The sequence below is a fragment of the Nicotiana sylvestris genome, chromosome 6 (assembly GCF_000393655.2).
Source record: "Nicotiana sylvestris chromosome 6, ASM39365v2, whole genome shotgun sequence".
Taxonomy (NCBI): Eukaryota; Viridiplantae; Streptophyta; class Magnoliopsida; order Solanales; family Solanaceae; genus Nicotiana; species Nicotiana sylvestris.
The window spans coordinates 197,569,264-197,585,645 of record NC_091062.1 but is presented as its reverse complement, the minus strand read 5'-3'; the positions used below and the strand labels follow the sequence as shown (position 1 = coordinate 197,585,645).

General features: G+C 31.5%; 1 protein-coding gene across 2 annotated transcripts; it reads left to right on the top strand.

Moving 5' to 3' along the window:
• The first annotated feature begins 1,995 nt into the window (after positions 1-1,995).
• Positions 1,996-3,980, top strand: LOC104215100 (transcription factor CYCLOIDEA-like). 2 transcript variants are annotated; one of them, XM_009764846.2, is made up of 2 exons: positions 1,996-3,603; positions 3,732-3,980. In XM_009764846.2, exons 1-2 carry the CDS (start codon positions 2,641-2,643, stop codon positions 3,777-3,779), a joined length of 1,011 nt encoding a protein of 336 aa, XP_009763148.1. In that variant the 5' UTR covers positions 1,996-2,640; the 3' UTR covers positions 3,780-3,980. The 2 variants fall into 2 exon arrangements, with proteins under 2 accessions (XP_009763148.1, XP_009763147.1); XM_009764845.2 differs by having other exon boundaries at positions 1,998-3,603; positions 3,729-3,980.
• Positions 3,981-16,382: the final 12,402 nt, after the last annotated feature.

Below are 16,382 nucleotides of genomic sequence, written 5' to 3'. Positions count from 1 at the left end.
GCTAATTAAATGGTACATTTCATCATCCCCATTTCTTGGTTCAAAGTTCTCTCAATTTCTGAAAGCAATATCAGAACAACCCCACATTTCTTGTGGTCCTATACTTATTGCTAGATAGTCCAAACCCCTTCCCCTGGTCAGCCTATTTAGGGCTTGTGAATGAGGGTTGAAAATGGTAGAGAGCATTTGTAAAGGCGGCATGCATATATAGAAAAGATTAAAGAGAGAGTTAGTGCCTTGCAAAGAGGATTCTTACAGTTGTGGAAAAGGACTATCACCATTTCAAGAATACTCTCACTATGAAGAAGACGAAAGATCATATTGACATGAATATAATATAAAAAAAAACAAAGAAAATTGTAAGTGCGTTGAGATGGATGAAATCTATATGTCCACTCTTAACCAGCAATCTCATATTTAAATTTTGAGAATGGAGAAAAAAATTCTGATAGTAAATTAATGGGTCATACATGACATGAATTTGAATTAATCTAGTCTATTTAAACCAAAAATGGATAAGAATAGAGCAGATAGACAAAAAAGAGACTCATTGGCTAGGGTTTCAAAGGGAGTTCTCAGTTCTCTTGAACATAAGTACAAGCACAAAGCCAATTTCCATTGACTAAAAATGAATAAGATGTGGGGTGTGGGGTGTGGGAAGGTGAGGAGGCATGTGGTTGGAGATGCTAAACCTCTAAGTTATTTGTCTCCAAACATCTAAATCCATCTTTATCACTTTTGGAGACGGAGTCAAAATTTGAAACTTATTAATTTGAATCATAATCTTTTTAAGTTATTGCGTTCTAAATTAATAATTTAATATATTCAATAAACTTTTTAAAAAAAATTACGTAAATATTTAGATCAAAGTTACTAGGTTTGGCCGAACCGGTAACGAGCAAACTGGCTCCACCCTGATCACTTTCTAAACTCACAATGAGATATATGGACTTAATTAGGCACGAAGTCATGTTGATAGAAAGAGATAGTACGGAGAATGAAGAAAAAGGTGGTGGGGGGAGAGGAGGGGGGGGGAGATGGGGTGAGTGGGGAAAAGATAGGGTTCTCTTTTTAGTGAAAGCGACATGGTCTGAGAACCCTAGGTCAAAAGTTGCATAAGCAAGCATCTACAGGCTTCTTCACTCCCTTACTAGTAATATATAGGCTTGAGGTTTAATTCATTCAAATTGTGGTTTAATAATGGTATCCCCTCAAATGAAATAATTGTCCTTGTCGAGGTTAGACAATGTTGCGTATTAGTTTCAAACGCAGTCTCCCATTATTCTCTTCTCCTTTACAGTCGAGATTCAAAGGCAGAAAAGTAGCACGCAAGCTGTTATTAATTTACTTAATTTGATTAAGACTTTGCCAATAAAATGATGAAGTTTTTCTTGTTTTCTTTTTATTTATCGACTCTTTTTTTAAAAAATTTAATTAATAACAAAAATTAAATACAAAGGAGAGGGACATAAAACCAATACCTCCCGAGGTAAATACAAATTCCAATTAAATATCGATTCTTTTTTGATATATATATATATATATATATATATAACATACTATACTGATGCTGTAAAAATTCTTTGCACTGTCAGCAGTGGCGAAGTCAAATTAGTCATAATTGGGTAGTCAATTGACCACCCTTTAGTAAAAAATTACACTATATATATAAATAAAATATTATATTTTAGAAGTATATAACAATATTGACTGTCGGAATTTTTTTTTTACTTGTTTCAAATTTGACCACGCTCCCAAAATTTCTAGCTTTGCTATTGAGTGCTTGTATGCATAATTTAAATTCATTTTTGAATGTGTGGAGGACAAAGAAGGGTGACTGGTCTGGGTCGTGGAAATCAGGTGGGAGAGAGAATGGTATTTGTCTCTGTGTCAGCTGATATCACGTGAAGAGCCATAATAAGAGGTCCTTCGTACCCATTCACTTCCCAAAAATACCGGCATTACTACAAATATAGTACTATCGTTTGCTTTCTCTATCCCCATCTTTGCTATTTCCTTTCCCTTTCCAACTTCTTTGCTTTAGAATTGTAAAGATGGAGGGAATTGTGTATGGTTCTTTGTATCTGTAAAATTTTTCCTCCAAACACCATGCCTGTCTTTCTCAAGCTCCAGTTGTAGCTAGCTGCATAGCTTAATGCTTAGGCACGCGCGCGCACACACACTAGAGATCTGCAATCTATGTGTATATATATATATATATATTCACAAGGCACTCACATATCAAAAACCACATAGACATTGTGTATATATAGCGAGAGCTGTCGTTCTCAAGCAGAAAAAATGATATGATTTCATCAGCATGTGGTCAACCAAATAGTTCAAGCGTAGTCTTTGCTTCCTCTTTCTAGAGCCTTATAAGGACATAGAACTTGGAAAATAAAAGACAAAGAAATTAAAACCAAATCTAGCTACTTAACCGAATGATGATGTCTCTCTCAGTAGTCTTAATTAATACTCTTGTTTTCCTTGTAGCTACAGCTTTGCTTTTGGTTAAGTAGCCAAATCAAAAGATGTTTTAACTGTGTTTTATCCGTCTTTCTCAAGATCTAGCTTAGTCCCACCACATAGCTCCCTCAAGCTACAGCTGCAAAATATATACTCTCTCTATATATATAACAAATGTATCCGCCAAGCAATAGCTGCAACTACAGCCCCATTTTCAACATCCCTTCTCCTTGTATGCAATATGGAGACGAACTATTCTTCCAATATTATCATGACGATTACCTTCAAGAGCAACAAGTACCGTTGATAGAAGATCAGAGTCTTGACATCTTAGCTGAGAGCACTGAGACTGTTACTAATAACAAAGAAACCGTCATCAATTCTGATCATAGTGTAAAAGTTTATAACATAGAAACTGTTACAAACAGTCAGGGTTTGGGAGGAAATGAAGAAAAAAGAGTAGAAGGCCGCGAAAACAAAAGAGATGATATGAGCGGCACCATTAGTATCATTCATGGACGGAAAAACAAGAAATGTTCCCATAAAGATCGACATAGCAAGATTAGCACTGCTCGTGGCCTTAGAGATCGAAGGATGAGACTTTCCCTTGATGCAGCTCGCAAGTTTTTCAGTTTACAAGACATGTTGGGGTTCGATAAGGCAAGTAAAACTGTAGAATGGTTGCTTACCAAATCGGAGTCTGAAATCGAAGAGCTAGCTAAAGGCAATAAAGAAGGAGAATCCCTTCCTAAACAAAGCTGCAGTACTACCAATGGAATTGGTGCAATTAGTACTGCAATATCCTCTATTTCTGAGTGTGAGGTTATATCAGGAACTGATGAATCTTCTTCTATTACTGATAAAAAGAAGCTGGAAACTGCTAAAGGACCGTTGAAAAAGAAGGGTAAAACTGCTCGTAGAGCTACATTTGATCCTCTTATTACAAGGGAATCGAGGAATCAAGCAAGGGTTAGGGCTAGAGAGCGAACAAAACTAAAGAAAAGCCTTAGTAAATCCAAAGCCATGACTCATGAGAACAGTGCTGATGACTGTAATTTGGTGGTTAATTTTGGAGATTGGAGTCAATTTAGCATCTTCAACTATCAGCAAAATGCAGTTGGAATTTCCCATGATCAGGTTGGTTCAATAATTAAACAACATGATTAATATAGTTAAATAGATGATTAATTGTTCGCATAATTTCACCACCAGCTTCTGATTATGTGGTTGTTGTCTTTGTTTTTTATTTATTTCTCCTACAGCAGCAATTTACAGACTTCCAATTTTGTGGTAATAAGCTGTGGGAAGTCTAGGGCAAGGAAATTTTTTCAGGCACAGAAACCTTCTTCAAATTTGTGCTACTCGGCCAGAAGAACGTTGTTTGATTCTCTGTTTGGTAATGTAAAATAATTTGTACTTCATTTGTTCTCTTTGTGAAAATCTCTCTAGTCTGTACATAGCGCTATGTCTTTTTATTTTAATTGTTAATAAAACCACCACATAGTATTGATGGAGCTTAGCTTATTGAAACAAAGATCAATATATAAAAAACGTTGTAAAACATTAGGCCAAAACCCCAAGGGGTCAAATTTAATTTGGAAGAAATGAGAGAAACTCAATTTTTTATAGTCTAGCCATTCCTAAGGGCTTTTGTATATATAGATGGAATGGAACATATCCTTGATCCTCCCTAGGTTTGAATCAGTGTGCAGATATAACAATTTTGCGATTCTCATTTTCCATAAGCAGTACGACTCACAGATCCTTTATTCTTGATAAAATAAATAATTTTAATCATGTAAAACATAGATATGTGCACAATGGAATAAATAATGTCAATCTGGCATGATGATGATAATGTCGATATCTCCGACCCCATCTTTGTTTGAGTTTGAGGTGTAGTTGTTGATGCACAATATTACTTTGTTCACTCTTTAAGCATTTGTAGTTATGCAATTTTGTGTATGCACTAGGTCTATGAAGTTTATAAAAAGAAGTAAAAATATTTGTCTATTTGTCTTGTGTTTGTGTTGGTGTACTCTCATTTTCGTGCGATACATTTTTCAATAGCTATGGTTTAACAGAACTGTTATATGCATATTCCTGGCCACAAATTTTCGAAACACAACCTACTAATTCATTTTCTTTGTTTTAGGTCCAATTTAACGTGCTGGGTAAAACCTAGCTAATTCGAAAAGTTTATAAGACATGCATTTAATCCTGAACAAATCTGGACCACTTAAAGGGGCAAAGAAACTAATGTAGGAGCTTAAATGATCATTACTGATATCAAAATAGTAGCTTGAATTTATGGTTTTGATATGATGCTAATCAGGAAGATTTTGTATCATCATCAGTTGTTTTTGCCCTTCAAATGGCATATCAAAACACCAGAAAAGGTGGCAGATCTTATACAGCTGCTAGTATTGCTTAGTTTCTTTACTCCTTATGACTAAATTCACTTGCTCTAGTTCGTGCAAACTGTAAATGATTACCCCTATATCCAGCAATTAAACTTTTAATTAGTGAAAGGACAATTTCGATTTGGTCAATCTAATTAATGTGGGATTAAGGGTCATGAATATGGCAGCCTTTTGTCTACCACTTCATTTCAATCAGTCCTTCTACTGATTTAATGTATTAAGCCTAGCTAGGATGAATGCTAGGCTAAACCAACCCAAAAGTATGCTTAGCAAAGTGTGATATTGTTCGCTTTGGGTCAACTCATACATTTTTTCCTAAAAGGTCTCACATCATTAAGAGATCTCTACACCTTATATGTAGGCTTCCAATCTTTTTAACTACCAATGTGGTACTTCGTTCGCACAACCAACAATTTTCCCTTCAACTAAGTTTCACGTGACCTACCTTCAAGATTCACTGTGTTCCACCTACGTATACATAGCCAGAGTATTAATGGCAATTGAAGCCTGCAACTAGCTTCTTCTTGTGTATGAGTCTCCTAGCTCATAAGGGTAAGAAACCGAGCCCCGTACCATCACTCAGTCATCACTATACTCATTCTGTCAAACCTAGGCTTTAATACCAGTTGTTGAGCTAAACCAATTCAAAGATACTCTTAACATAGTGTGATATTAATTTTCCGCTTTGAGCCAAGCCCTAACGGCTTTTCCCAAAAGGCCGCACACTATTAAGAAATGATACACCTTATATGTAGGCTCCCAATCTTTTCTGCAACCAATATGAGACTTTATTCGCATACCCAACACAAATATATAAACGTCCTTGTTCTACTTGAGCATTTCTCAGCTAGCATTACTTTCTGAAATTAGTGAAAACTTGACAGAAGGTAACCAAATTCCTCCCTTTTACAATAAGTTGCTTCCGAAGGTCGAAAAGTGGATAATGTTTGTTATATTGAGGATGATTTACGAGGTTTACATTCGTAGTATTTGGTATTGTTTGCAAAATGTGATATTGTTTGCTTTATGTCAAGTCCGTACGTTTTTTTCTAAAAGATTTTGTACCATTAAGAGATCCTTACGTCTTATATGTAGGCTCCTAATATTTTCAGAGATCAACGTGAGACTTTATTTGTACACTCAATAGCCTCCCCCTCGAGCTAAGTTCCACGTGGCTCATCATCACTACGATCCACGGGTCTCCCCTTCGTCTCCAAGCTCGTAAAGGAAAGTAAACCGAGCTCGCCACCATCACTCAGTCATCACAATATTCGTCGTGCCGAACTTGGGCTTTAATACAAATTGTTGGGCTAAACCATTCCAAAAATATTCTTAATATAGTGTGATATTGTCCGCTTTAAGTCTAGCCCGCACGATTTTTCTCAAAAGGTAGCACAATATTAAAAAATCTCTAACCTTATACGTAGGCCCCTTATCTTTTCTGGTACCAATACGAGACTTTGTAAGCGCACACAACACATAGAGATATAAACGGTCCTTGTTCTACTCTGAGCATTTCTGAGGTAGCATTACTTTCTGATATAAACGGTCCTTGTTGACAGAAGGTAACAAAATTCCTCCCTTTGCAATAATTTGCTTCCGAAGGTCGAAAAGTGGATAATGTTTGTTATATTGAGGATGATTTACGAGGTTTACATTCGTAGTATTTGATAATCTTACTGAGGAGTCACATCTGAGTGACACCAGTGTCCTACCTAATACAGAGTAATCAAAATGAAAAGATGTTGCTATTGTCAACACATTAATCGTTTAACCACTTCATGATGTTTCAAATATATGTATTTAATTTGAAACATGACTGTATTTTCATATTTTCTTCTTAATATTTTCATATGTTCAAAGATATATTAGTAAAAATAGCACGGTATAACCAGTTTTCGGACTGGTCTTTCAAAAATAGCCAGCGTTTACGAAGTCAATGAAAAATAGCCACTATTTTGCTGCAACAGAGACCGGTCCAGCATAATATACTGGAGTTCCAGCAAGTACAATTATCCAGTATAATATACTAGAGACTGGAGCACCGGTGCTCCAAACTCCAGTATATTATACTGGATAATTGTACTTGCTGGAACTCCAGTATATTATGCTGGAATTCTAGTGTACTTTTGCTGGAACTCCATCATATTATGCTGGAGTTCCAGCATACTTATCCTGGAACTCCAGTATAAAGCATACTTATGCTAGAACTCCAGTATAATATACTAACGTATTTTCCGGGTTTTGAACAGTGTTTTCGGTCAAATTTATCTTTACATGAAAAGTGGCTAAATTTCGATTATTTTTGAAACTAGGCTATTTTTGAACGATCAGTTGTAAATCTGGCTATTTTTGAATTTCTCCCGATATATTACGCAACCATAAAATTCAGGAAGAAAAATCAGAAATAGCCGGATTTATTGAAGAATCGCCACAATTTCAAAAGTAATTGAAATTTAGCCCCTTTTTCATGAAAAAATAAAATCTGAACGAAAAACCCTTAAAAATCCGGAAAATCCCAGCCTAATACGCTGGAGTTCGATTTTTTTACATATGAGATTCCAACATAATGTGCTGGAGTTCCAACATAATATGGTAGAAGTTTATACGTAGGAACTCCATAATCCAACGTATTATGCTGGGCCTTTCCGTGTGCTGGAGTTCCAACATAATATGCTGGAAGTTTTTATGCAAGAGCTCCATAATCCAGCATATTAATTATGCTGTAATTTTCCGTGTTTAAGCAAAAATAGTGGCTATTTTTTAATGACTTTACAAATACTAACTATTTTTTAATTACAGTTCGAAAACTGGCTAGTCCGTGCTATTTTCACATATAATTCCCATAGTAATTGGGGAAAACCATCGAGTCAGGGCCCTCGATCAGCTACATTATAATTAGCTTAGCTTAAGACATGTTGATGTAGGTGAAATTAAAGTTATATTCTGATATAGAAATATCAGAATTAAAGTTGACATATATTCGTATTATGTTGACATATAATTAAAGTCATTTTTCCTTTCGAGTCATTCCGTTTAGATAGATTATGAATTATATTTCTGAAAATTTTTAGTGCTAATTTTGTATTGAAAACAGGCGTTGAAACCTTGTTGTCGGTCTTTCTCCAAGTCAATTTGTTTAGAGAATCATTAAAGCTTGAATGGGAGTGATGAAAAAGAAAGGAGAAAAGTAATGGGCAGGTTAAATGAACCAAGAAGAATAGTACAAAAGTGGGGAGCAAGAAATGAAAATATCCACACAGGTCTCAAATTATTATCCTCTTTCTCTATCCAGCAATTTTTAGTTTTTAATTATTTCTCTTGAAAATATATAAGAAAGCATATGTCTATATATATACACACTAGTTTCTATGGATATACGTTGCACGTAAATTTTTAATTAATTATTTATATAGTACAACAAATTAAATCTTTATAGTACTATATACAAGTAGAATGATTGACAACCTATATCTTGTTTATTTGCTTGGCATATTCATTTCTATTAGCTAAGATAACTTTTCAATCATATAATATATTTTGAATAACTTATACATTTATTTAATAACAAAAATATATCTTTTATTAAGCAATTTTCAATACAACTATTACCCTCGGGCATGAAACCAATTGATCTAGAGAAGGACCAAGTCATCTCTAATTGTATGTTCATATCAATTTGAAGGCCTAAATTCATTATATGTTGAATTTGTTCTTGCTCGCATACTTTTTTAGCCGTTTATTTAATATTATAAATTTGATTTTACCAAGATAGCATTTAGATCTATATTCTCAGCAATTTTGAAATTAATGGTAGTACTCACGGAAAAATCACCTTGAGAAATTATGTTTTTCGGTCAAATGGTTCATCGGCGTACATTTATATTTAGAAAGCTCATGACAACTATTTTGATCATGTGACGCTTTACTACTGGTGCTTCACCCCAAATTATTAATTTGATTATCTTGTCAATTTAGTATCATCACTCTGCTTTTACATATTTGTGAGTTATTAAAAAGATTTATCAAATCTTGAGTGAGTCGTACAAATCCTGGTAAAACTGCTATTATTAAATTACTTGTTGATATCGCTAACACTATCATACCTTTTGATTTTGCAAGTAAAGCACGATGTAGGAATATTTTTTAGTTTCTTCAAGTCACGACAAAGAACAAGCTTACTCTGTTAAGTCAATTTTTTACAATAATCTTGAAAACTTACTCTTGATAAGAGTTCAGTTTGGATTGTGCACTGAATTTTTTGGCATGTACGTTTATGGACTTTTTTTATAGTTTATTTTTCTATATTCTGATGAAATATATCATTCAGCCCCTGATCGAGTTTAGGTGTATTATATTTTTCTACTCTATTGCTCGTACTCTCTAAGAAATGTTTAATGCCTTTTACCATGCATCAAATTATAAATTAATTATTAGATGAATTGTATCCTTCTAATTTCTAACGTCGTTTTAATATGTTTTCATAATATGTTCCCACAACTTTCTAACATCGGTTCATCTAAGTATTCTAAAATGCTATTATCTGATTCTATTACCCATCTTTCTTTTGCAGTTTTTTTGAATGTTCTTAAATTGTATTCTATTAATAATAAGTAAGTCTTTAACTTAAAAGGGCATAGTAGCTTAAATTTAAAAATAATGCAGTAATGATACCCTCAGTGAGCATGGTTCGACTTATACTATGTGATGTCGAATAATTTATCAAAATTTTAATATTTTGTTAGAATTATATATTTGTTACGTAATGAGTAATATAGTAAAATTGACTATTGAATATAAATATTTTACCCAATTATTAATTCAATCTCAAGATTTGTAATGAAAAATTAATATTGGAATAATGCACTCTATTTTAACAATCTTTGTTAATCTAAGAAGATGATTTCTCATTTTATAATTTCAATCTTCTCCTTTTCTTTCCTTAAAATTAACAATCTATTGGTAGTTTCAAATAATTAATTTTTTTTAGTAAATGGTATATATCTTCTTCTTCTTTTTTTCCATCTGTTTTTCGCGTTTTCCTTCATGATGTGCTTACTAACAATCTTATATTCTCTTGACAAATCTACTGTTATTATCTAAACATCTCCAAATACCATACCATCTAAAAAGAAGCAAGATAAACCTAGGGGAGACTTACCTATAATATTTTTCCCCAATTAAAAGAGAAACGCAAAAAGAAAAAAAAAGCCTTTGAAATCTAAATAATACTGCCATATTCAGAGTTGCCACATTGGTCTAAGGAAAATTTGTATATTTATTACACTAAATATCACAGTTGTAGTCAAATAACAATTTTTAGTAGATTATTAGTGGAACTAAAAGTCCTAAGTATTGAGTAAAATCTGAATTATTACATTTTTATTCAACACGGAATTGCATATTCAATTAAATAAAACTCTATTATAAATTCCAATATAAATATTGAAAAAATTTGTTATTAGTTAACTTTAGAGCTTTAAATATTATAATATTACCCTACATGGAGTTATTTATACATATAAGAAAAAACTTTAGCTTTCGAAGATTATAAAATTAGTTGGTTACAATTTTTGACTTGACATGAATAATAACTTGTTTCACTTTACGATATTTTCTTTGATCCTTTTATTATTTTAGTTAACGGATTAATTTTTGCTCTGTCAAAAGTAAAATTAAATAAACGAAAACCTAAAATAACACTAAAAAAGCACCTGAAAGACCCAACGCATGACTAACCTAGTTTTGAATAAAAAGTCTATTTCATCTGAAAGTACTAAATTCTGTTAGAATTTGATTTATATTCTTTTGACAAAAGTAATTTGCAAATATATTGTTAAGAATAATGTCAAACGAAATATTTTTGTCCATCAATTCGTTATGATGGAGAATATGAAATAGTGTCTTCTTTTATAAAAGTATTTGACTCCCCTTTTGCTAAATGGATTCGAGTTAAATTAGTAATAAAATAATATATTGCGTTTCAAATTAAATTAATAATAACTTTTTAAGTAGTATATCCTAAGAGATACGATCTCTGTCCCAAAAATAATTATAATAATAAAAAACCTAAGTGTTCCCAGAGGTATTAGGTTTAGGTAAAAGGTTTATATGCTAATGTGTAATATTATATATGTCCTAAAGTTAATAGGATTATAAGGCATATATGTCCTAAAGCTAATAGAATTCCGGTTATGTCCGTTCATTGTGAGTTATTATGCATAATATTATAAGGTTATTTTTGTAAACCAACATTGTATTCATGCTTTTATATATACTAATATCTATAAACGTGCGTTGCACGTTAATAATGACATATGATAGTTTAAAAATTTATTTATATGAAAGAATAATAAATTTAATTAATGAGAGAAATTTTATATATAATATTACAACAATCATCTAAATGCTGAAAAATATTATTACATTAGCATAATACGTGAATTCAAAATTAAAGGATATCATAATAACTTACATAAATAATCAATTTTAGTCATATTACGTAGATAATTATGTATTGTAGTTTAAAGGTATCTAATGTGATGGTATCTTATCGAATACTTCTATATAGACAATGTCTTTTTGTATATGTTTCCTTCTAATGCTTTGGTTACTATGCTATACCAGAACTATTGTTGTCGATATTGATATCTCTCTTAAAAGTGCAACATATAGTTATTTCGTAAGAAAATATATTGTGGTAAATACAATTCAATATTTAGGATGTTTGTCCTTGTGCTTTATTTATTATAATTACAAAATATAAACATACTTAAAATTATTTTCACACAAATTTAAAAGGATATTCTTTAGTTTCGGAAGACAAAAGTTGAATTCGGGGAAACACATACTTAGAAGCATATTGAACAATATCATAACTTCTGCATGTATGACGTTATTGTCAAAACTTCTATATACTATATGTATACTATTACATAAGCTATTCAGCGGATCTGAGTTTTTAGTAGCATGACATACATATTTTTCTTCAAAATTAACCTATATGCAATAGAAGATCAATTTTAACTTAGTCTATTATATATATATATAGCGACACTAATATAGGTAAAAAATAATATATATATATATACACACACTAATATAGGTAAAAATAATGAACTTGACAACAAACTTGTATGGTAGAAGGCCATTTGGTATGAAAGTATTTAAGTATTCTTCTTAATAGTTATTGTTGGTATCATCTTCAGTTGAGTCAAAACTGAAAAATATTTTATTTTTACCATAAAACTTAGCAATCAACATTTTATTTAGTTGATTAATATATTCAATTTTTGCTAGCTAAGATAGCTCTTTAATTTGTACCATGTAATTTGCATAAATTATGTTTTAATCTAATGATGAAAATATATATTTTCCTTATTAAATGCACTACTATTACCATTGAGGTTGATAACCAAGTATTCTAGAAGAACCAAATCATCTTTTACTCGATGCTCTTATTCGTTTCCGACACGAAGCAAAAAGTCACTGAAGTTGGATCTGTTCTTACTTTTATTGTATTTCTTGTCATTTGAATATTTTTCATTTGAGGTCATAAGTATAATTTTGGCAAGCTAGCTTTTACAGTTTCTGCTTTGATCAATTTTGGAACTACTAATCGTACTTGACAAAAATCACCTCCCAAACTATTACTTTTTCACCAAACGGTTCATCGATATCCAACATATCTCTAAAACTCTAGGTGATTGTTTCGATCGTTTGATGCTTACCGAAAGGCGATTCATTCCATAATATCACTTTTGCTTTCCTTATAAATTTAGCACTATTGCTCTGATTTGATTTATTTATGATGGTTATTTCAGTTATTTGAAGAAGTATATCAAATTTAAAATGGGTTGTACGACCTCATAATAAAATCATTGTTGGTACACCACTTGTTCTTATTGCTAACAATATCATGTCCCTTGATCGGATATTTGCAAGTAATGCATGACAGAGAAATATTTTTCGATTCCGCCGGAGGCATATACAAAGGATAATCCCGCTATACCAGAGTCGATTTTTTATAATATAGTCTTGAAAGCTTATTCTTGTTCAGTATTTAGCTTTGATTGTTCTTTTTCAAACACTTGTACGACCTTCTTAATATTATACTAATCTTTTTTACTTTGTGATCTATTTTTTTAAAATCTCTAACACTCTATTTATGGAATAAATTTATGTACCCTAAGATTTTTTTTAATTGAAAAATAATTTTACTCATATGATGAATTTAAAAAATAATTTAATTGGATTCTCTTGCTAAATAATTAATGGAAAGATTTGATTATTTGGTTTTAACATAAAATATAATTTATTTTCTATTGATTTAGATTCTTAATATTAGTTCATCTCATTTTCTGAATATTTAACCGTGATTATAATTTTATCTACCATAAATTTTATTTTTAAAGAGTAAAAAGATCGATTCCACTTTTCAATATTTATGTTTGCAAAATTATTAATGGTATTGGCTCTTACCAACGTTTTTTTTCTCACACATTTATATTCTTAAAAAAAAAATAGTTGTTCTTTAATAAATGGTATATTTTTCTATACTAAACAAAAAATTAATAATAAAAAAAATATTATTTGAGTAGAAAAGCAGTTCATATATAATATAATAATATATTATCGTGGGAATATTTTCTCAATTTCAATACTTTATGCAGTCCGTTTAGCATTAATTTTTTTTTGGTATTGAATATTATCGAGTGGTAATGTATTACCAATATGGCGGATTCTTATGAAATTGATTTTATTAAACCTTCCTACATATTTTTAATAAGAGTTCAATAGACAAGATTGTATTAATTTTAAAATTTTATATATTAAAAAAATTAACAGAGAAGTTATTGTAGTCCAAAAAATAAGTTATTACAGCTATGTCATTTCCCTATGAGTTCTTTGTTTAATATTTTAGATATTTTAATTTATCAATATTATATTCGTGCTTTTATAATCATATGAGCTCTCCTGTTTTTAAATAGATTTGGACAATATAATATATTTAAAAAAAAATTAAATTAGTAATAGGAATTTTTTAAGAAGTATATCCTAAAAGTAACAGGATTACAAGGCTAATGTCTAGAATTCCGATTATATCCTTTTATTATGAGTTATTATGCTTAATATTAAAAGGTTATTTTTGTAATCTAACATTTTATTCATGCTTTTATAATATATATATATATATATATATATATATATATATATATATATATATATATATATAAGTATCACAATGATATATATGCAAAATAAAAAAGGACAAAGATAGATATTAGGATCTTTGTCACACCTGCTCATAGATTCAGTTAACTACTTAACTTGATTAATTTTAGGAGTTTCTTTACTTTAATTAAAATATAGAGACAATTAAGTCTCAATTAATTAATTAATTAAGTACAAGTTATAAGTTGACTTGGCTATATGGATGTTCACTATCCATTTTGCTCTTTGTAGACCCGTTTCATGTTATGTTTCAATTCGTGTACAACAATATTCAAAACATAATCACTCTTTTTAAGAGGAAAGAAGAGAAATTATATATCCATAATGTTGCAGAAAGACAAATAAGATCACCATAGTTGCATAAGATCAAATTGATGTCATGTAAGAAAGAGATAAATAACTTGTCTAAATCGTGGGTGCAAATGAAGTGAGATCTGCTAAGTTTGTCATACAATGATATTAAAAATTTATAAAATGAATTAAAAAAATTAAAGTGCATAGTTAATGAAAGATATATTTCAGTATTATATCATGTTAACTGATATTTCAATGTTATATCATGTAGATTTTCCTATATAAAAAGTAGATGTGTATAACTCTTTACATCATCATAGGTACCCAATTTTCACCGGCAAGTACACAAATAGCCCTCTAAGTTAATGATCTTAAATATTTTTTCATGCATGCCTTATGGGCAGAATTTCAAGTTTAATAAATGTTGCCTCTCGCTTGCTCCATGAATAATATTTTTAATTTTTGATCTTAAAATTTTGTCCGTGGAACAAGCAAGATCAATAAATTAAAAGACCATCCCAAAAAGTGTCATATTTTTGTAATTTTTTGAATTTTTACAATGGGCCAGCATTCCAAAGTAGGGCCAAGTCCGCGTTTGGTCCAGTGTAGGCCCGACAGTATACATCCCTTGGCACAATCGTATTGACGAGTCCAAAATGAGAAAATCACATAAGAACTCGGCTAAGAATCTTTCATTCTCATAAAAAAGTTAAAATAGCACAGGCTAGTCAGTTTTTGGATTGGTAATTAATCAGTATTTATAAAGTTATTGAAAAATAACCACTATTTTACTGCAAGACGGGAAGTTCCAGCATAATATACTGGATATTTGAGCACCTGTGTATGAACTTCCAGCATATTATGCTGGAACTCCAGCACATTATGAAATTCCAACATGTTATGCTGGAAGTTTACATGTAAAAAATTCGAACTCCAGCATATTATGCTGGAATATTTTCCAGATTAGGAATGAGGTTATTAGTGACAAGGTAGGAGTGACATCTGTGGAGGACAAGTTGCGGGAATCGAGGTTGAGATGGATCGGGCATGTGAAGAGGAGAGACATAGATGCTCCGGTGAGGAGGGGTGAGAGGTTGTCCATGACGGATATGAAAAAGGGAAGGGGTAGGCCTAAGAAGTATTGTGGAGAGTAATTAGGCAAGACATGTCATTGATTGAGCTTACTGAGGACATGACCAACGATATGAAGGTGTCGATGTCGAGGATTAGGGTTGTAGGTTGACAGATAATAGTGTGTTCCTCCTAGGCCATTCAGTAGTACTAGGACTATTTTTGTAATTTTCTATTTATGGTTCTTTATTATGCATGCCGTGACATTCACGCCCGTTACCATGTTACATTATTGCTAATATTCTCTGCTACTTGGTTGCTTTATCTTCATTGTTCCTTGAGCCGAAGGTTTACCAAAAATAGCTCTCTATCTCTATGCGGTAGGGGCAAGGTCTGCATACACATTACCCTCCACAGACCCTATTTATGAGATCAAACTTGGTTTTTGTTTTTGTTGTTATTTGAATAATGTTTTTGTTCAAATTTATCTTTACATGAAAAGTGGCTAAATAAATTTTGGCTATTTTTCGATTACTACATATAAATCTGGCTATTTTTGAATTTCACCCCATAAAAAAGGCAGTGGACTGTTTAATTAAATGGGCCGAAGGCCTACATTCACTATATACTATTATGATCCAGACAAATAAAAGTGACTATCCAATTTATTTTAAACTTTTTTGCAATCAATGATTGACCAAAAGCAGATAAAAATGAAATAGAAGAGTGAAACATCAAACAACCACGATTACCTTTTTTTTTCTCTCTTGAAGGGAGTTTGTTCTCAATATTTCAGGCTTCTCCTTTCCTTGTTTAGTTACTCTGCCGCAACTTTTGGTCCATCATCTATTTGTCTCTGTCTTCCCAGGAAAATGAGAGCAAAACTGTAAAAGA